We start from the raw sequence: 22,500 nt of genomic DNA, 5'->3' as shown, positions 1-22,500 counted from the left end.
GTACTCATCTTTGCATTAAATACTAATCCACTTAACTGTACACCAAACAAATACCATAATACTTAGTTCGTTGCACCTTATCATAACAAAGGTCCATACAAAATTTCAGCCAGATTAGACCAGTAGTTTCTGAGAAAAAGTGGAATAGACAAACAGAAGAAATAGAAAACTAGCATAAAAATAATTTAGGGTGGAAGCAGGCGTTTTATGTGTATCCCTCAACCCCCACCCCAGGAGGATGCAAGGCCAGGTATCTAGTGATACCATATAAGGACAAAGTTGACCAAGTACAGTCCTTTGCGTCTCCATCTTTGATAGTATGATGAAGCTTAACAGCTGGGCACCTGTGACCGGATCTCAAATATTTCAATCATTTCTACAGACACCTTATGCCCCTTTCCTCCTGGAGGGAGCAGGTTGGAGCAGAGTTGATAGGGTGATGGTTCTTTTTTTCATTCACTTCCTCTAATTGACCTTTTTCTTTCTTTTTTCTTTTTTTTTTAAATACCAAAGAAAATCCAGTGATCTTGAGACTTCTTATTTGTTCTTCAAATGTCAAACAAGTTTATATTTTCCATTGAGTAAACAACCACTTGAACAGCACCACCTTATCACGGTTATCAAGCAATATCACTTTACAGCCAAAATCAAGTTTTTAATTGATATGTCCTGGAAAGGGATATATTTGTTTGAAGTAGCTGAGTGATCTTGGCTGCAGAAATCAATAGAATCCAGTAAGTTGCTGTAATGAAAACTGGTAATGTTTAAGCTTTATGTTTTCCCATATCTTTTAACAGTTCTCTCATGCAGTATTTATGACTTACACCAATCAACTTGTTCATTACGTCATTTTAACTTATATTCACACAATATCTTCCTTGAGTGCTTCGTATGCTTCATCAGCTTCATCAGCCATATTTTATCTTACAACCAATAATTGAAACAAAGACAAAGGTAAAAATGGTCGACCATAACCGAGGGCAACCCAAAGGGTCTCTTTTTTTTAGCTACTACACTAAAATGTAAGGGAGAGTACTACTTTTCATTGAATTGCTCCACTAACCAAGAATGGCTGAAGGATGCTGAAAACTCAGCTGCCGGTTGATGTGAGTGGATCCAGAGAATACAGTGAATTCATCTGGAACTTACTCAATCCATCCCACGTTAATGCTGTTATAAGTCTTAGAATGAATAATAGTCATAGTATCGGTGTCGTTTTTAGGAGCAGTAAACTTTAAATTCAGAACTCTATTTTCATTGATTGCAAATTTGGCAACTATCGATTATTTTGAGTTTAACTTGGTTCGGCAATCCATCATGAAGAGGCTGACACCTGAGCACCCTAATTTATTGTGTGAAGTTTGTGAAAATCAAATCTCTAGATAATGTGCAAGCTTCAGGGTCATGCACGAAATTGTATTTAAATTATAAATATCAAAAATTAATCTTTGAAATAAATCACATGTTGGTAGAGTAAAAAAAAATTCTGTGATTTATTTTAATTTAAAGTTGGCTTTCTCTTTAAAAAAAAAAGTCTTTACACATCAATTAATGAGGGTGAAAACTTCACCAACTTTCTCTTAATGTTTGAAAAGCTTAAATATAGAGCTGGATTAAATAGCTAAAGTGATAAATGTGATTGAAAAGTGTTTTACTTTTTAAAACATTCTTTTTATGATAGACCAATGAAGGCTGAAAACACATGACAAAACATTTTATTTTTTTATGTAGTCTTTTTTTCATTTAGTGATTCCGGTCAATGGAATAGGTAAAAATCTCACTTTACTTTATGTATTAGATATATAAATTACTACTAGTGGAATATTTTTTAGTTCACTCTATCTAAAATTTAAGAGTTGAACATCTAAATTGCAGAATACATATCCCTGGATACAAATTAAAAAGGGAATGATAGCATATCAAGGAATTGTTTTAGCTATGTTTAAAAGGTTCTTTTTCTACATGTTGCCTTTTTGTGTTAACAAACTTTATGCTATGTAGCTTTTCTATGAACAGTGGGTGATCTATTTTTAGATAAGGTTGGGAACGTCTGACAAACTCTTTGTTTGTCTCGCTGCCTATTTTGTTATTGTATGATTTTTTTTTAATGAAAACATTATTGGCTACATATGTGTGTGTTTCAGCTGTGATTTCTTTTGAAATCCAGCGTCATCAACTTGCTGCATTTAACTGGTTTCTAATACGAAATATCAGCTAAAACATGTATGCACATATGTAGCCAATGTTTTTATAAATAAAGAAATGCAATAATACAGCTTTACTTGCTAATAAGCACTATTTTAATAAGTTTCATTGGAAATTACAACACACACCCTCATATTCACACACACATACACACACATATATAAATGTATATATATTATTCAGTTTGACGTTCGAACACTCTAGATTGCCTAATGTCTGCGCCCGAATTGAGCGTTTATTAGTTATTAATTCTTGGCAATTGTTTGGTGGCTCGGAGCAAAAGGCTTTACAAATGGAATCAAAGGTGGCTTCGTGGCTGAGTTTGAATCTCCAGATTGGCAGGAATTGTCACCTACTGCACTGATGACTGAGTTATTATCGTTTAATTGTTTATAATGAAATTCAAGCTATTTTGGATGTTTTAATTGTTGTAGTTCATACGGCAAATGTGGTATTGGGGTGACTGCTAATGATTTTAAACTCTTTAATATTGATTAAAGCATAAAAACCCTTTTCTGTCAAGAAGTTGCTTTGGCTGTGATGATAGAAAAAGTTATCTTTCTCTACATGTTTTTTAGTTTCAACAATTTGTATGTCATATAGCTTTTCTACAAGATAGAAATGGAGAATGTCAAGCTGAGGTCAACAGAAGATCTATAAATATCAAACGCCCATAAAAAAATAAACCTCTTCTGAGAATTTATATCTAGAAGTTTTCTCTCTCTCTCTCTCTCTCTCTCTCTTTCTTTCTCTCTCTCTCTCTCTCTCTCTCTCTCTCTCTCTCTCTCTCTCACGCACATCCCCATCCCACACACGGGTCTATGTACATTTTTTTGGTGGTTATTCTTGCTCACCATTGCTACACTTGACTCAGGATTTGCTGACTTCCACCCATCTATGGCTGGTTGCTTCTTCCAGTCTGAAGAAATGGCAAACAAGTCTGAATAAATCTTTTGATTCTTCATTGAAATTATCAGATGAATGCATGACACATGCATTCACCTCCTCGGCCATTTTGTTTGATGACGATTGATTGAAAAAACTGATTTTAGAAATAAGAATTTACCCTATAGAAAATATTTTATTTAAAAAAAAAAAATAAATAAAATAAAAATTACTCATAATCTTTTCAAGTTGGGTAGCACCATTCAATGTTAGGCAAGATTTTCTTTTTCTTTCTATCTTGATGTATTTCTACTGCCATCTTTGGATTAGGGGAACACTGACTGATAATTTCAAAGGATTTTTAAGGATGAATTTTAGTGCAAAAACTCGTCATTGCCATGTCACACACATCACCAAACTCTCTCTCTCTCTCTCTTTCTATCTTGCACTCTCTATCTTTATCTTTCACTCTCTCTCTCTCTTGCACTCTCTCTATCTTGCACTCTCTCTATCTTGCAATCTCTCTCTCTTGCACACTCTCTCTTGCACTCTCTCTCTCTTTATCTTGCACTCTCTTTCTGTCTTGCACTCTCTCTCTCTCTGTCTTTCACTCTTTCTCTCTCTCTCTGCCTTGCACTCTCTCTCTCTATCTTGCGCTCTCTCTCTCTATCTTGCACTCTCTATATATATCTTGCACTCTCTCTCTCTTTGTCTTGCACTTTCTCTCTCTCCCTCTCTCTCTCTCTATCTATCTTGCACTCTCGCTCTATCTTGCACTTGCACTCTCTCTCTCTATCTGTCACTCTCTCTCTATCTGTCACTCTCTCTCTCTATCTCTTTCCTTCTCTCTATCTCTTGCCTTTTCTCTCTATCTCTTTCTTTTTCTCTATCTCTTTCCTTTTCTCTATCTCTTGGCTTTTCTCTATCTCTTGCCTTCTCTCTATCTCTATCTCTTGCCTTCTCTCTCTCTTGTCATCCACCCTCACTTAAAACCCATTGTGGATAACTTCAAATGACCTCTAAGCCAAATGATCAAAATTGTCTTCTTCAATAAAAACTTCCTTCACAGTAAATCGTAGCAACAATTGTCTTAAATGTTATAGAGGTCATTATAATTAAATTCTGATTTATTTTTTCTTTCATTTTTCTTTAACAAAACCCAAACAAACACGCCCTTCCTCTGAACTGTAACTTTCGTGCTTTTCCATCCTAAGTGTGGCCTGTGAACAAATTAATTATAAATTACTGTGATCAACTCTCAAACCTATAAAGTTATGAGGGTCACAATCAGCTTAATAATTGGCTGAAGTGATTATTGCTAGAGACGGCCTTATTATTAGTTACACACAATTATCATCGCGGAAAAGGTCACATCAAACGCTCTTCCCACTTGTTTCTTCTGTAAACACTATAAATTAGCGAATTAAAGATTGATTATATATATATATATATATATATATATATATATATATATATATATATATATATATATATATATATATATATAGATCTGTGTATTCGTTCTTATTTACTTACCTCCCCACGAGGGCAAAGTTAAACACAGAACACAGTTTTTAATGTGGGGGAAATCCAGCTCCCCATAAAGGGATGTTTTGGATTGTTACAGAAATAAAAATTGTCTTCGTCTGGAAGGATTTCTCCACAAAAGATCACATCAAATGCTCTTCCGCTTTCTTCCGTAAACAGTAAATTACTGAATGAATCAATTTATGCTGTAATAAGCAAACTTTAGAATTACCCACATCTATTTTTGCTAACATTTTCTCCACTGAGATAAGCCATTCATTGAAAATCCATGAATTAAGGAAAAAACTTTAATAATTTCTACTTCTTTGTCAAACAATGAATTTTGTTGTAATTCTGCATAATTTTTATTCAGAATTTCTTTTTATAATATTGCTCTATCTCGCTTGGAACCGTCTTATAAATATTGATACTAATATTTATTTGGTTTTTCTTTACAGTATTATACAGTCTGTCATCCTACGGCATTTTAGTATTTCAATTAAATTATTATATAAAAGTCACTGTGTGTGTTTCTTCCTCTTAGGTTCAGCCGTTTTGGAACTTATCTTTTGCAAATTTCACACAAACATAATTTTTATGTCTGGCAGTGTTCTTAGATATGTTTTGTACAGAAATTCATCTGATAAGTATCGAGAATTGAAAAGACCTGGCCAGTGTAATGTAAAATATTCCCCTGTAAAAATCCTTTTCTTTCTATAAGAGAAGAAAAACTATATTTAAGATCGTCAAGCTCAAATATCAGCTGACATGATATTGTAAACAAACACAGACAGAATTTGATGAACGACATTATTATTTTATTTATTTTTTTATTTTTTGTGAATTAATCCACCGGGCAAATTATTCCTTGTAATATATGATAATCAACAGAGAATTGATACTATAATAATACATACACAATCTGCATAAATTAAAATATCATGTTTAAGCGTATTGTATGACCGGGCAATGCTGGACTGCCAGCTAGTGTGTGTGTGTATATATATATATATATATATATATATATATATATATATATATATATATATATATATGTGTGTGTGTGTGTGTGTTAATTCTTATTTACCCACAGGAGAATTATCTGGGTGTCATTTTAATCCAGGTGGTAAGTTGGTTTTGTTATCACAGATTAGCAACCCTTTTCTGGAAAAAGATTCCCCATGAGTCATGTAAACCATATTTCATCTTTGGAGTTGACTGAAGTTCCTGAATAAGCAGTAATCATGGAACCTTTTTTTTTTTTTTTTTTTATAAATAGAACATGAATTCAACAAGGTTTATATATGAACGCTTTGATTCCAACCTGAAAGTCAGAATTGATCCACCTTTAAGGTTAGGATCAAACTGTAATGTTCGCTCTCTTCTTAGTCAGAAAAAATCCTAGATTTAATTGATTTTTATTTTTGTTGGAATTCGGATTTCTCGACTTTGAAAAGCCAGTTAATTTTAGGAGACAAATAGGGACATTTTCCAATAAAACCTCCCTTGCTGTAGGAAGTCATTGTTTTATTGCCTTTTAACTTAGGGAGTGTTGACAGGACTATACAGGTGCTCTTTTTTTCCTTTTTTTTTTCCGCACTCCCAAGTGTTACTGTTTGAATGAGCTAAAATTTTGTCCAACTGTTTTCGTGATGAAGTAAAACGTGCAAAGTTAGAGAAGTAGTATGGAGATAATGCTGCTTTTTACACAACCGACCACCTGCAGCACCCACATTTGTCTCTATTGAAAAGAGTGTTTTTGCAAAGGTGTATGTTGAGGGAGTAGAAACAGATCTTCATATACACTTTATTTTCCTCTAACCTAATATTTAAATGTTTGCTTTCCACTCGACATTTGACGTCTAATGTTAGATTATACAAGTTTTTACAACCTGTTATTTACTTGGTAAGCAATTCACAAATATTGACCTTGTGCAATAGATACATTTACTTACATTTAGTAAGAGTACCTCTATTTCTCTTTGCTTGAAATTTGATTTAAGTGAACCAGACCCCTTACTCTTAAAAATAAAACAACAACAAAAAAACCCTCAATTATTTAGAGTAAATGCCTAGCTATGCTATTAACTTAAACTGGATTTCATCTATAATATAAATTTCACCTGTCTGTTTAAATGTATGTATGTTTGTATTTCTGCCTAAAACTTTCGACAGGTGACGGATTTTCACGAGATCGGTATTGTTTTGAATCTCGAGCCTTTGGACAACAAATAACAAAAAATTAGCTAAAAACATTAATTTCTTTACCCTCAACTGAGCATTTATCTACAGGGAGGGGTCGCTTTTTTCGCAGATATTTTCGAAAGTCATCCCCTCTTTTCGATTGACTAACCTTAATTTAAACCTTTGCCACTTCTGGTTTGGCGATGGACGCAATGGCAAAGATGTCACTTTTTTTTTTTTCACATTCTTTTCCTCCTTCATGGTATGGGTTTGAGCTTGCCTGTCTACTACCATTTTTTTTTTTTTTTTTTTTTGCTTATCACACACCTAACACCCGGGCACCCAGGCTAGATTTAAATAAACGCATTTTAGTTTAAGATGTTTTATTCTCATTTTTATTTATTTTTTTCAATAAATAAATAAATATATATATATATATATATATATATATATATATATATATATATATATATATATATATATATATAACTAGCAAGACCTTGGATTGAATAAAGATCACTGAACGTTCTACCGTCCCATACTTTTATTGTCATTGAAATGGATTATATCTCCCATCTTTTAATCAAATCGATTGAGTGCCTTCTATAGTTAGGAACCCCTCTTCTCTCCCCTCCACCAGTGTGCAGGGAGGAAGCTTCACATGCCTCCCCTGAAGTGATTCAGTCTACAATACATTGTACTCTACATTGCACTGTAGAGAATCTACTGTTGATTGCATTAAATTATCTGTAAATAATGGATTTACTTAAAGTTTAAAATACATGGTTCATTTATGCACTAAACAGAAACATTCATTTTGAACAGATTCCTGTCTTATCAAAGAATCAACTGTTGATTTTATGAAATTATTTTTACATAATCATTTTATGTGCTCTAAAAACAAACATTCATTTTGAGCGCGCCCCTGTCTTATAAAAAAAATTTACAGTTGATTTTATACGGATTTTATCACTTGTCTGGTGATAAAACTTCTCAAATGCGCTTATGATATTAGGTTGTATAAAAGTGTTAATTTTTGTCAAAATCAGATTTTCTTTCTTTAATTGGATTGTTTTGATTATCGATTTTCGATACTTATCAGAAACATTCCAATACAAAACCTACATAAGAACACTTCCAGACACGTCAAATACCTTGATAAAAATCAGCCCAGCCGTTTCCGAATCCATAGAAAACACACGTACGCAAATTTCCCTTTGCTGGTAGGTTACGTTTTAATGACCAAAAGATATCCTCAAAAAAAATATATATTTGTGTTATTTTTAAATTTTATGGGAGAGAATTCAGTATTAATCATGTATTATAGTTGAATTAGACCTAGTTATAAAAATCGAACCTTTTAATTATAAAAAAATAAGCTGTGACGAGTTTGCCCCAGATTTTGTTGCATATATCTTAAAGGGACATTTTTTTTACTAATGAGTTATCCCTTATCAAGGCTAGAAGTTACTTGAGGAAAGGGGTTAATGAAATGGTATGATTATCCGCTGAACAATAAATGATGAAGATTAAAAAGGATAAAAGGAAAGTTTGATTATTTATGGTGGCAGTTTATAGGAATTTCAGAAATACATGTGATTCATTTTTAAAGCGTTTTCCAGTAACGAAACACAGTTCAAACATGGATTATGATTTGCGTTTTTAGTTCTTATGTTAAAACCGTTTCTACACTTTTGTCCAGTTTAACATGGAACAGTTTAAAAAGAATTTATTTATTTCAGTGTTCTTCTTTCTTACACATAGGCAAAAAACCAAAGAGAAACGAACTCAAAACTATAAAAATGTAGCTGGATTGAATTATGCTTGCGAATAATACACAACATATTCAAGACATCATTTTTTTGTTGCATATGAAAAGGCGGACTTATCCATATCATCGATCTTTGTTTAATCTTTTTATAAAGAACAAAGTATAGTATCTGTTTTGATATTAGACTTCATTTTTTTCCATGGTGTCAGTGAAGGATAAATCATTCTAGACGTAAGTATTTTTTTTTTTTTTTTTACAATCAAGTGTATCCCTCCTTTTGAGCAGCTGGATTTTACTTTACATTAAAAAACCAACCTTGTGCTAAACACTGCTCTCATTGAGAGTTAAGTAAATCGGGACTTGTCTGGACAAAATAGGAAAAATTGGCAAACAACTGTTGTCGTTTTGGTGATTAAACTGGAATGAGAGGAAAAAAGAATCAAGGGATTTTCCAGTAATATTGCTACTTTGATGTTCAATCTAGAGGAAAAAAAAAAAGACAGAAAGTATCCTCAGATTCATTCTGCCTTTTATATTGATGATCATAAATCAACCAATGTTTTATTATATGATCTGAGACGTCAAGAATTTAGAAAAGGCGACCCCCCCAAAAAAAAAACACTTTTATTTCCAGAGCCCCCTTAAAAAAATGCTCAATGATTTCTGTCACTTGTAATTACACCCACGGTTTGTTTAGTGTTGAGGTGTGATATCAAAGTTCCATTTATAATAGAAGTATAGTTTAAACTTCAAACACACCTACCAAAATTCCAGATAATATATGTAATATAGTTTCGACTTCAGACAGATAGGTACCAAATCTCCATTAGTAAAAGATATATTTCGGTAATAGCATACGTATGGCTCCAAACAGATGCCAAACCTACATTATTAAAATGTTTTTTTTTTTTTTTGTAAATTTTCAAAATATAATCGCTCAGGTTAATCATTCCCAACATTGTATTTTATAAAATCCAATCAAAATGAAGCAATGTCTTTTTTGCATGTATGTGTTTAATGCCTCCATTATGACTTTGTATTTTCATGTAAGCATTTTTTTTTTATTTGAACACATCGCATAAGTATCCCCCCTCCCTAATTGAACGTTTTGAGATTTTTTTAAAAATACAAAAAAGGAAAAAAACAAACAAATCTAGCCAATTTTATTTTAGCTGCCTTAACAAAACTAAACATTTTGATCCTATGAAAAATGTGATAATCATAAATTTGAATAGGAATTAAAAGATTAGTCAATTTTAGTTTTAGCACAACATAAAACTATCTGCAGTAGTCATTTGCTAACTGAAAGAACATGACCAATCAAGTATCCATGTGATACTGGTAGTAAATCTGAACAGAAATTAAGGAAAACGGTCAATTTATGTTCATGTCATTAGTTTGCTAAAAAGTAATCTGAAAGATGTAAATTTCCGATTATTAAAATAATTAGTAATTAGTGAAATTTTTGGATTTAAAAAAAAAATAAAACAAATAAATATTGTGAGAAATGAGCATAAACAATTTTTTTTATTTTGAAAATCTGTTTCTTCTATTTCTAAATTTTTGAGATGAGGATTGATAATTTATGTTTGGATTATTTGGACTAATGTTCTCATCTTGAGTCTTATTTTTACAACGTTTCAGTTGATGTAACCTCCAACTTTCTTCACGTTTATGTTGTCAAACTCGGTAATCTGCACAGAATTTTGAGTTTTAATCCACAGGAGTAGCAGGCTCTTGTTCTGTCAGCCATAACTGGGTAGAAGTCCTACGTAATTGTGTTCTGAGTGTCACTTGCACTGAAGATTGAACCTTCAACCTCCAGAATTTTATCAAGTACTTAAGCCATTATGCCATGGGCCCTTGTGCAAGAAATTTGAAATCTATTAAAAAGAATTAGCCATTTAAAAAAAAAAAAATTAAAACCTAATCATAGGAGATGAGCAGTTACAATACGTTTTTTTATTTTTTAATTTTTGAAAATTTGTTCAAACAAGTTTGGTTTGAGTTATATTTAAAACTAGCATTTCAGCCCGGCGTTGCCCGGGTGTTTGGATGTGTATGTTGAGCAAAAAAAAAAAAAAGTGGTAGTAGGAAGGTAGGCTCGAACCCGTACCGCAAAGAAGGAGAAGAACGGGGTAAAACCTAACGTTTATGCTGTTACAACCACCGCCAAACCGGAAGCGACATTTTTTAAAATTAAGGCTAGACAATCTAAAGGAGAGGATAGCTTTAAAAAATATCGGCGAAAAAAGTGACCCCCCCCTGTAGAAAAGTGCCTAGTCGAAGGGGAAGATATTAATGTTTTTAGCCAATTTTTCAATATTTGTTGTATGATAGGTCGAACTTTAAAACAATACTAATCTTGGTAAAATCCGTCGCCTCTATTTAAAGTTTAAGGCAGACATGCAAACAGACATACATACATACATTTATATATTGATAACTAAAAATTTTCGACCCAAACTGATGAAAAACTTGCCCTATCTCTGAATACCCTTTATGTAAAATTTCAAATATTTAGAGCAGAAATTTGAGTAATTTGGAAGAGACCGCAGAGGTCAATTTTTTAAAAACTTTGACCCCTATTATGACCCCTTAAAATTTATTGTTTTGGGCTCAAATCAAGTTATTAAGTTAGATCCATGTCCAAGGAACTTATATCTAAAATTTCAAGTGCATAGACCCAAAATTGTCGGAGGAGTTTGGTAGAGTTCTCAAAGGTCAAATCATTGAACTTTGACCCCTTAATCGCCAAATTTCTGGCCAAAAACCGATCACATCGATTTTCCCAAATCTCAGTACCCTGTATATCAAATTTCGAGTCTGTAGACTAAAAATTGACAAAGTTATTGCGTAGGGAAATGTACACAGACAGACACACAGACACATTTACTTTTATAGATATATAGATTTGACCTCATTAAATCTCAATCCATATTTTATGCAAGAAATAAGAATTAAATAAGAAAAAACAAATTGATTGAAAAAGATTTCAGTTCTGAATAATACTCTACTTCACTTGATGCATATCTGATGCCTTATTATGCATTGTATGCCATAGGATCAGATTTTTAAATTCCTTATAAAAAAATTTAATGAAGCATAGGTTATATTGATTTTTCAAATTGTTTTATTGGACATTTTCCAAGTGTATTTTACTATTATATTGGAAGTTTATATGTGTGTGTGTGTGTATGTGTGTGTGTGTGTGTGTGTGCATAATATATATAATACAACTCGCTAATTTTAATTTATTAAATGTGAAAGTATTTAAATTTAACTTTCAAAAAATTTATGCAATAGTTATTAAAGAGTTGTGGGAAACGCCATGTAGAAACAGGTTTTATTTATCTTGCCAATTCAATACTTTCCATTTGTCAAAAATTCTGTACATTTTACAGACCTGTTTCGTTATAGAGAAACAATCAATTATTTATGTCAATATTGAATGTTTTCTGACATTCTCTCATTTTATTTGTCATCTCTATCTCTGCTGTTTAATTATTTTTTCATTTAATCAAAATGCAACTAATTATCTTTTACTCATTCTAGTAAATGTTCAACGCATTTTAAATTGTAAATATATTTTTTTACCGATTTTATGAATAAATTCATAAGAGGAAGAATATTATGTTACTGAGAAGTAAATATTTGTTTCTTGGCCTTGTTTAATGTAATGTACAAAATATCTGTTTGAGAGTTGTTTCGTTTTTGTTATGATTTTTTTTTCTGTTTTAATGTTACAATTATAGATAATAGACCACAAGAAGAATCAAGCATTCAGGGTAAACGAGTTTGTGATTTATGAGAAAGGTTGCTTGTATCATTTCATGAAAACAGCATTTTAGTTAGGTGCTTAAAACCAAATAATTTTACCTACTATTATTAAGAAATAAATACTTTATACATTTTTAAACAAATGTAATAAAGATAAAACAATATAGGATATATTTTTGCTGAAGATCTCAGCAGCTGCTGTTGAATATCTCCATTTTAGCGAACTTATTAAGCAAACTGAATTGAAATATTGCAATACATATTCAAATATAACATCTTGAATTAACTTTTTTCTTTTTAAAGTAATTTTATAATTTAAAGCAGTTTTATTAAATTAATTTAATAACAAACTGATTTTGTAATTCAATTAAACTTCACGAAAATCTTTTCATAAATGTTAATTTATTAAAATGTAAAATTTGATTCCAACTTTGAAAGCAACTTATTGTTTTTTTGTTTTTTTTTCTTTTCAGAATCTGACTTGTCGGTGTGTTTCAATGGATTTGAACCAGGTAAATCATGTTGCTCGAAAAAAATGGAGAAATCCTACAAAGAGCGATCTGAATCAGCCCTTAAACGTCTCTTACAAGAAAGGAGTTTAGATTTGATAGACATGATTGTAAAAGTGAAGGACACATTTGATCGTAAGTATTCAACTTTGCCCTTTTTTATATCATTTCTGTTTTGAGTGTAGAGCTATTCTTGAAATAGAAAAATGTAGTTGGCCCAAGTGAAAACAAAATGGCAGTATAAATCCAGTCAAAAACTTTTCCAGGTAAAAAAATTGATCCAGTCAAGACCAACATAGTGTAGTGGTGTTCTCGTGTCAAGATGTAAATCTGTCATTAAAGAATTCAAAGAGATTCAGTATATTTTATAGATTGATTCTGGTATCTGGTTAGTTCTTATCATGCATGATTATATTATATATATGTATATATCTATAAATGTGATTATATTATATATATGTATATATCTATAAATGTGATTATATTATATATATGTATATATCTATAAATTTGATTATATTATATATATGTATATATCTATAAACGTGATTATATTATATATATGTATATATCTATAAACGTGATTATATTATATATATGTATATATCTATAAATGTGTGTGAGGACAACTCTCAATCTACATACTCAAAATTTGGTATATAGAGTATTCGGACATGTGGAAAACTTTTTAATCAGTTGTTATCTAGAAAAAGGGCTGCTAAGTGGTCAAAATTGAAAATTGGTACTTGGGGGTGGGGGTCATTGGATTTGTATCTGTTTGTCAATTGTTTCATAACTACACATGCGTAAATCATTCACATGATAGCTTCCTTATGTTAAAAATAAGTAGGTTTGAAAACATTTTTAAAAGATCTTGGTAAGCTGGCCTAATGGTTATCGTACTTGACTCGCTGTCTATAGGTTTCGGTTACGATCTCTGCTCAAGTATTTTTTTTTTTAATTACAAGAAATGAACTGTTTAGAAAAAACATAATGCTTGCATGCTCATGTTTCAGTTTTTTTCCATTTTTTTTTTACTATATTGGGTACAATATAACCATCAGTAACAAATTGGCTCTAATAATAATAAATGCAAAATCTGCATGAATTAAATATCATATTTTATGCATATTTTACGACCGAACTATGTTGGGCGGCCTGCTAGTATTTTACATAATTGCCCAAATCTTTGGTTATACCCTCTCATATGAGAGCTGTTTCAGTTGCTTGCAGAATTCAACAAATATCAGTTGAGACTTCATTCTCGACAATCATTCTCGACAATCATTCTCGACAATCATTCTCGACAATTGCTTGGCCATGTTGCCCATGACTTATTGGATTGAGGTTTATACCACTGACCCTGCTTCCAGGCCTTGCCACCTGGTTTTTGAGTGGAGTAAGTTCATTGCTGACTGCCTGAAGTATCCCTATAGAGAAATGTTGACAGGGCTGTCCTGGCAATTTTTGCTAGACCAGAGTGATCTTTGACACTTTCTACCTTCTAACTTTGTATCACATCTTCCTGCAATGGGAAGAAAGTAAATAACTACCTTCTCATACCCGAAATAGTGCAGCACTATCTTTTTCATTTTTCTTTTTAATGAACCAAAGCATGACAAATTTAAAAAAAAAAAAAAATATGCAAGTAAAAAAATAAAATATGCAAGTAAACAAAACAAAACAAAAATTCAAGCATGTAGAATTAACAGCAGTAATCTTTTCTGAAGTAGATAAATAGCCGAAAACAATACTAAGCGGTGTACATGTGTTACTTGTAATGGACTTGTTGAGTACTTGTTTTAGATTTAACACTCAATTAAACCCTGTTCTATATTTTTCATTTAAAAACAAGAAATATGGAGATTGCGTTCAGCCCAAAATAGGAGAATATAACAAACAGATGATGCAAATTATTAAAACTAAAGCCAAAAAGTTTAATCTGACTTTTTTCATTTTGAAGTGATGTTAACTGTTAACATAGCAAACAAGAAAAAAAGACCAAAAAAACATTAATTGTTGATTTCTATTTACAAACTAAAATGCGGATTATGTAGTTTGCTTGAAGCATTGTGCATAGTTTGTAATGAGTCGTATTTGAAGTCTATCTCATTATGTGCGGGACAAAGTAAAAAGAATGACAGATTTCAATAATTTTCAACTATAAAGTATTTATTTACCAACATATGATGTTGAATCAGGATGGTTATGTTCTCAAAATATTATTTTTTCCTTTGACATGAAACATGAACTATGAACATGGCTATTATATTACGCATGCATATTCGTAATGCTGTTGTTCGACCGTGACCTGGTAAATTTCATTTTTTTTTAATTTTCACTTTTGCACCGATTTTCCACGGCTAAAACCCAAATATATAGTTTTGCATGGGTTTAAATACCCTATATATTAAGTTTCATGTCTGTAGATCAAAAACTGATAGGAGTTTGGTAGACAAAATTTTTTCAAATATATATACGCATACATAAATATATATGAAAAGAGGTTCGTGTTTGCTATAACCTTTTTCCACAAATATGAACATGAAACATTTCTGGATATCAAATATTTATAAAAGTAACAATATATATGTATATATGTTACTAATAAAAATATGACTCCAGCTAGGGATTGTTATCCCCTGTCCCCCAAAAAACAGAGAGATGACCATTTCTGCAATAACTGGGTCTCTGTTGATTGCAGTATCATGCTGGTTTTGTGCACTTCTAGGATGTTCACCCTCCCAGGCTTTTCCTTCTCTCTTTGAGAAGATGTTAGTTCACTGCTAATTGCTTAAGGCGCTCTTACTGCCCGGGACGTTTTTGCAGGTCCGAGTGTCCCTCCTCGGGGTCACCGACTTCTCAACCCAACTTTTGGACCCTGGTATTACAGTTCTTGCAGTGGGAGAGAACTAAATACTATTTTTTGAAACCTAAATTGCCATAAATATACTTTCATGCGATCGCTACTAACCTCTATTCATGTATTGAGCACTCTTGAAGTAAATACTGAAAGTTCATGCACAATATCACCTTCCTTATAATATTTACCGTAAAATTGTAGTTTTTTTTTTAAATTTTATTTTTATTTAAAAAAAATTTTTTTTACTACAAAATAGCTACTGACTATAATGCCAAACTCCTGCTATGTTAAACTAGTGACTCCCACATAATAGTACAGGAAAATTCGTTTTTTAATTTTATTGATAAATTAAAATCAGTGCTTTTTTTTTATAAATGGATCCGCAAAAATAACAAACTATTTAAATTATTCTTTTCGCATATCGATATGTGAATGAAAGAATTAAAATGTTTTGAAATTGAAGCAAATATTTCAGCTAGATCAAAAGAGAAAAATGAAAACTTATTTTCATTTTGAATATATTCCACCAGCATTTTTTAAAAATAAATATTTAAAGAAAAATATCAGTTTATATATATCTTTTATAAATATTTATTACTTAAACATATTATAACAATAATTTAATGATAACAAGCATAAATTTAAGAACAGCTGTGAAATTACTTAGTAGTTGTACATATTTTTTGTTTCTTTTTTCTGAAGATAAGTTATACTTCAAAAATTTAAAGAACTTAACTATCCTTATTCAACATCATATTTATTTGCTTCCCTACAAAAGCAAATGTGACACAATGTCATTTTTAATGTGGGAGGGGGCAGCTCCCCTAAAACAAAGGAAAAAAGGGGGCACTCTGGCACTATTTAAAAAAATAGTAATTATCTCAGTATGAAGGGTTTCCCCTACATTGACCAAGGACCAATTACTTAAGTGAAGCATCAGAACAGATACCACACTTTGATCTTGGCTCAAAGGCCAAGATTTATTTAAATATTTATTTAAAAAAAGATTTTTCCGGTATCAGCTGAAAACAAGGAGCACTTCCTAAGAGGAAATGGGCACAACTACAGAAAAATAAAGCGGGGGGGGGGAGGGGGGCACAGAGATGTTCGGTGACCTCCAAGAAATATATTATTGGGATGGGTTTGGACTAAAATAAATTGATCAGGACTGGGCTTCTTTGGAGTTATTCTAATACCTAAAATAAAGAAGGGCGATATGGAGCTCATTTATACCAACTAGCTGATCCACTGCGGGATGTACTACTTGGGTCTGTTTTTAGGATTGGTGTGTGCCATGCCTCGGCAGGGAACACATACTGAAGCCTGTTTCGCACGAATGCACATAAACTAGCAGTGTGAATCCACCTCCTACTAAACTGTGAGCAAGATAACCTTCTATCGCATCTGATTTTGATTTTAAGTTGGTGCTTAAAATACAAAATTAGATTCCGATGAGAAGGCGGTTCCCCGTCATGCCCTATCTCTGTGTGAAACTCACACTACTAGTCTAGCTATGGCGAAGGTCGCTAGGAACACTATTCGTTCCTCCCTAGGCCACAAGGGATCTGCGTTATAGACTACAGATGCTAAATCCAGGATCGTCACCTGGTAAGGGATGATGCAAGCCTTGACCTCACTGACATACCCCCAGAATTCATGGAGCTTGGAACAAGTAAAAAATGCATGTCCAACGGTTTATAGAATATATTCCTCACACCATGGACAAAAAAGACTAAATACCTTACCAATTCTGAACAGTATGTCATTGAGGAGTAGAGGGTTTCTAACCAATCACTTGGTCATGGAAAATTCGGAATTGTTAAGATATCCCCGGCCTGGCGCCCAATTCCATAGAGAGCGGAACTCCCGCTCTGACAGCTGTAGTCGCTCCCCAAGTGGGTCCGAAGCAGTTCCAAAGCGGTCCCCACCACTAACTCCCAATAAAATGCCCTTCTAGACCTTGCAAGGTCATTGGACCCTGGCATCACTCTAAACATATCTAGGCATTCGTTGAAGAACTGCGACTACCCTATTGGTCTCCTTTGGCATTCAACCAAGTGATTGGGGAAAGGTTGGGAAAAGCTACACCAATAGCAGGACTCGACGCAGACTCCACTGTCAGAGTTCTATCCAGGAACGCCAACCTTTCAGCATTTTTCCCCATATTGACTCATGATGGCTCCTATTTGCATTGAGCCAAGAAATCAGGGGACGCCTAAAACGTATATATTTGTTTGTCTCCTGCTCAGATATTCCGGCTTGAAGTGCAGATGTTTCCACTTCAAGTCAGACTTGGATAATTTAACTATGTCATCGGTGGTTGGCAGCAGTAGGTCCCACATGGCGTAGCTGCCATGACAAATGTACATCGCAGGGATTTGTAGATCCCCCAGCATCTCCGCCATGATATCTTTAGAAACCCCTGTCAGACTTTTTTTGTTCTAGTCCGTGGTTACTATCAAAAAGGATACTTTTAAATCATCACTATATATTGGGTCCAATATAATAATAATAAATACTAAATCTGCATTAATCAAAATATATTTAAGCATATTGTAGGACTGGGCAATGCCGGGCAGCCTGCTAGTATATATATATATATATATATATATATATATATATATATATATATATATATATATTTCTGAAATATTCATACTGTTAATAAATACTTACATCCCTTTCAAAATTCATACTGTTAATAAATACTTTACATCCCTTTCAAGTAACCTTTCCTGACATTTTCTGCTGTTATTCAGGATGGGGAGTCAAGCATCTTACACCGTGATTTTCTTACTTCTGTCAAAAAAGCACTTTTCTTAAAGAAATGCTGCTGAGTATATCTTTTCCCAATTTATCATTGGATCTAAAGCTTTTAATTTTGTTTGTTCTTTTCTGACCTACACTGATATCATAAAACACTTATTGAATTTTGATGGTTGTTTACCTGCTAAAATAATAAGAGTTCTTTCCTTCATCTCGAGGTTTAGTTGACTATTTTTCTTTTCTGCTAATATAATGATCCATTTTTCTGGTGATCTTGGGGGGAAAAAAATAATGGCTTATCTAAGACAAGCAGTTTCTCTTCGAAAATATAATCTGTTTTTGTTATTTCTTTACTTGTATCCCTGTGCCACAAAGGATAAACAGCCCCCCCCTTTTTTTTACCTATCCTTACAACTCGTCATGTAGCCATGATTTAAAGCAGAATCTGGTGTTCATCTTATTTTGTAACTTCCTTTTCTGTCCGTCTCTTTCAGTTTGTGGGTATCTCTATCTCTCTCTTGCTAAGAATTTCTGTCTGTTCCTCTCTTGTTTAAAGTGTCTGTCTGTCTCTCTCCCTCTTTTAGAATGTCTGTCTGTCCTTTTATCTCAGTTTGTGCATACATCGATTCCTCTCTTTCCCCAAGCATATGTCTGTCTTACCACAACGTCTATCTCTCTCGTCCACACTTAATCTGAGCCTATCTCTCTCGCTCTGTCCATTAGTCTGTCTATATTTCTCCGTACGTTTCTCTTTCTCTCTCTCTCTCTCTCTCTCTCTCTCTCTCTCTCTCTCTCTCTCTCATGAAAAATAACTGAAGTTGGGTAGCATTTCATAACTGTCTGCTCTTCTCTCCATCCCTCTTCACCCCTTGTGTGTGTGTTATAGAATGGAATGAGACCCTATGTGGAGCGGGGGGGGGGGTCTTTTCTTTCTCTCCAAAACTCCTGGCCCATATTGCCCACTGCAATCAGTGAGTGGAAGAACTACTGAATATTCAGAAATTAGGAAAAGAAAATTTGGCAGAGAGAAAGAGCATGTACCTCCTTCCTGGCCTGGTGGTGGTGATGTGGGTGGTGGCTGGTCTTTCTTTATCACCTTCTTCGCCCTAGCTTCTCTCATGCTCAATCTCATTCACAGTTCCTTAAAACAAGTGATGAAAAATATCCCGCTGTCTCTCTCCTTGCTCAATTTCCAACAACCAAATTCCAACGCCCATATGTCTCTGGAAATCCTAAAGTTGGGAATGAGATAAAAATGCCCCCCCCCCCCAACAAAACAAATGTTACCAAATACTAACGAATTATTCTTCTTCATCTCCATGTTTTGATTTTTTTTTTTCCTGAGGATATCTTATTTCTTATTTTTGCATTATTTTTTTTTTATTATTGTTTTACCTTTTTAAAAATAAGTATAACCGTTCCATCGAGAATAATTAAGCAATCTCTTTCCAGAAAGATTGTTGTGACAACTTAAAATGGCCATGACTCAACATGCTTTGGATAAAACATACCTCATCAGTGATGCTCATCACGTACCTGAATAAAACTAACACGCCGTGTGTGTGTGTGTGTGTGTGTGTGTGTGTGTGCGCGCGTGCGTGTGCATGTGACGACTTGTATACGTTTAAGTAAATGTTCGTTTGTGAAATCAATAGGTAAAATTTAGTATTTGTGCAGTTTATGGACTGTGCTGAAATAATGTTATTATTTAGAAAGCCATTCTTAACAGAAGGTGGTGATGGGGCTTTGTTAATTGTTCTGTACTTTCACATAATTATTTAATAAACAAAAAATACCGCAAAAATTGAATTTAACTTAAAAATTCTATCTAAATAAGTTACAATAAAAGTTAAATTTTCCAAAGAATCAAAAGATACCAATGAAATTTTTTTTTATTTCATCTTGGGTCATTAGGGCAATAATCAGTTAAATCCTTAAATAACTGAAATTTATTGGAATGTAAAGAAATTAAATTCATTGTTTTAAATACATTTATTCTTTGTTTCTTAAAACAAAAATAAAAACAAAAAATATTCCAGTGAAGAATGTATTTAAAAAATAAATAAAAAAGGTTTCATCATTAAATTTTGTTATTTTTAACATTTAAACGAATTGTTTTCAGTCAGTAAAGTCATTTGTTGTTTTACAGTTGTCTTTAATTAATATTTTAAGAAAACACCATCACACTTCAAGTTTTATTACTTGACCTCATATTGCAAAGGTTATTTTTTTAAACTTTTCTTTAAAGGCAAAAATTGGTAAACAGAACTACATTTAAAATTATTTCTGATCAGCAATCTATCAGCAACACTAGGTGAATACTGTTAATATACATACATGTGTGTGTGTGTGTGTGTTGGCATGATGATTCGGAATCGGAGAAATCAGAACTTTTGGGGGGTATCGGAATCAGAAAAATGTATGCCTATTTTCCGATGACAAAAACGATTCTTTTTAACTTTTTTTTTTTTTTATTTGACTTTGTGTACAACAAAATCTTCCACTGCTGCTATTAATGATAAAGTGATAAATATTTATTGTTTTTAAACTACCAGTAAAACTTAAAACTATAGATCATCGTCCACAAGTCTATTTTCACGTTTGAGAAAAGATATTCACATTTAACATGTGTCGTTCTGTTTATCAGGGGGGAAAATAACAACTCTATAGTTAAATATTTAGAGATCTATAAAGATTGGAATTAATGTATGAAATTGTTAATTGTATCGGAACCCGGGGGGGCGGGTATTCAAATTGTCCCATCACTATTATATATATGCATGTATGTGGATGACTACTATTTTAAGCCCCCCCCCTCCCCGCTCCTTGGTTAAGGACTTGCTGCTGGCTTGGTGTAATACAAAGCTCTTTATTTGTAAATAAACAAGCAACTCAAGCACTGTAGCGGTCAAGTGTTTATATAAAGACATTTGAGGTCGTTTGTAGGCACTGATCCCATGGACCAGAGGGTAGAACTGGCGACTATCAACTTGATTATAGGTTCGAAATCTGATTTGGAATGGATGCTAGTGTAGTCTTTATTCCTATATAATTTTATATGCTAATTAACATATTGAAGAATAGTTCTTAAAATAGTATTATAGTTTCTATTATCAATTTATTTACTTTATACATAATTTTACTTTACACAGTAACTGTATTGCGTCTACATTTTGTTATCGAGGAAGTCATATTTTCCATTTGGGAGCCATAAATTTAACAGCTGTCCTGTTTTTAAATTTTCGAAACAGCTACATGGTAAACTGTTAATGATCCACACTTTCTATTTAACAATTTAAGATTTTTACATCGTTATATAGTAGAGTTAATTCCCTTTTCTAATTGTGAATTTTCTAACGGAAAGTTATCATATGCGAATGCTAAGTCTGCAATGTGTTGAATTTAGTTGGTTTTCCTAGGAATTTAAACTGCATTTTTTTTTTATTATTTCATTTTAAGTATTTTTTAATGAAATACGTAAGACTTCTTTAGACAATATATGTATATAAACCGTTATACTTGTATACTGAAAACTGAACCAATTTTTATTTTTTATTTTTCAAAACTGAAATCGTTTGGTATAGAGGTTTTATTACGAAGCAAGCATAACCAAGGCAACCTGGTGGAAAAAAATTGTCCAGATAGTAATAAAATTAATTTTTACCACCATTTATACTAATAAGATTGAGCAAAATATTATATAAACATATGGATTTAGTGTCTATTTTTTAATTAGAATAGGTAATTTTTTTTAAATTAGCATAGTTCTTGAGAGGAGCGGCTGGAGGGTTAATATGACAAAGATGAAGCATATAATATCTGACCCTAAACGTGAGTGAAACGGTCGCATATGCGAGTGATGTTTTTTTTTTTTTTTTTGGACAATCTTCCAAAGCTCCTTGCTGTTTGAAAAACGTGTTTTCACCGTTTTTTATTTATTTAAAATAAAACAAAGTCAAATAATTTAAACAATAAAAGCTTAATTGAACAATATACTTTTTTTTTTATAT

At 32.5% G+C, this 22,500-nt stretch overlaps 1 protein-coding gene across 1 annotated transcript in view; it reads left to right on the top strand.

Moving 5' to 3' along the window:
* The window catches only part of LOC145287847 (glypican-3-like), a 534,331-nt gene that overhangs the window by 127,440 nt on the left and 384,391 nt on the right, over positions 1-22,500 (top strand). The window contains exon 2 of the mRNA XM_080135722.1: positions 12,826-12,996. Coding sequence (XP_079991848.1) covers positions 12,826-12,996 — 171 coding nt within the window. The remainder of the gene's footprint in view (positions 1-12,825; positions 12,997-22,500) is intronic.

Source organism: Euprymna scolopes, chromosome 11 (genome assembly GCF_053919585.1).
Source record: "Euprymna scolopes isolate OS-2025 chromosome 11, ASM5391958v1, whole genome shotgun sequence".
Classification (NCBI taxonomy): Eukaryota; Metazoa; Mollusca; class Cephalopoda; order Sepiida; family Sepiolidae; genus Euprymna; species Euprymna scolopes.
This window is presented reverse-complemented; position numbering and strand designations above follow the sequence as displayed.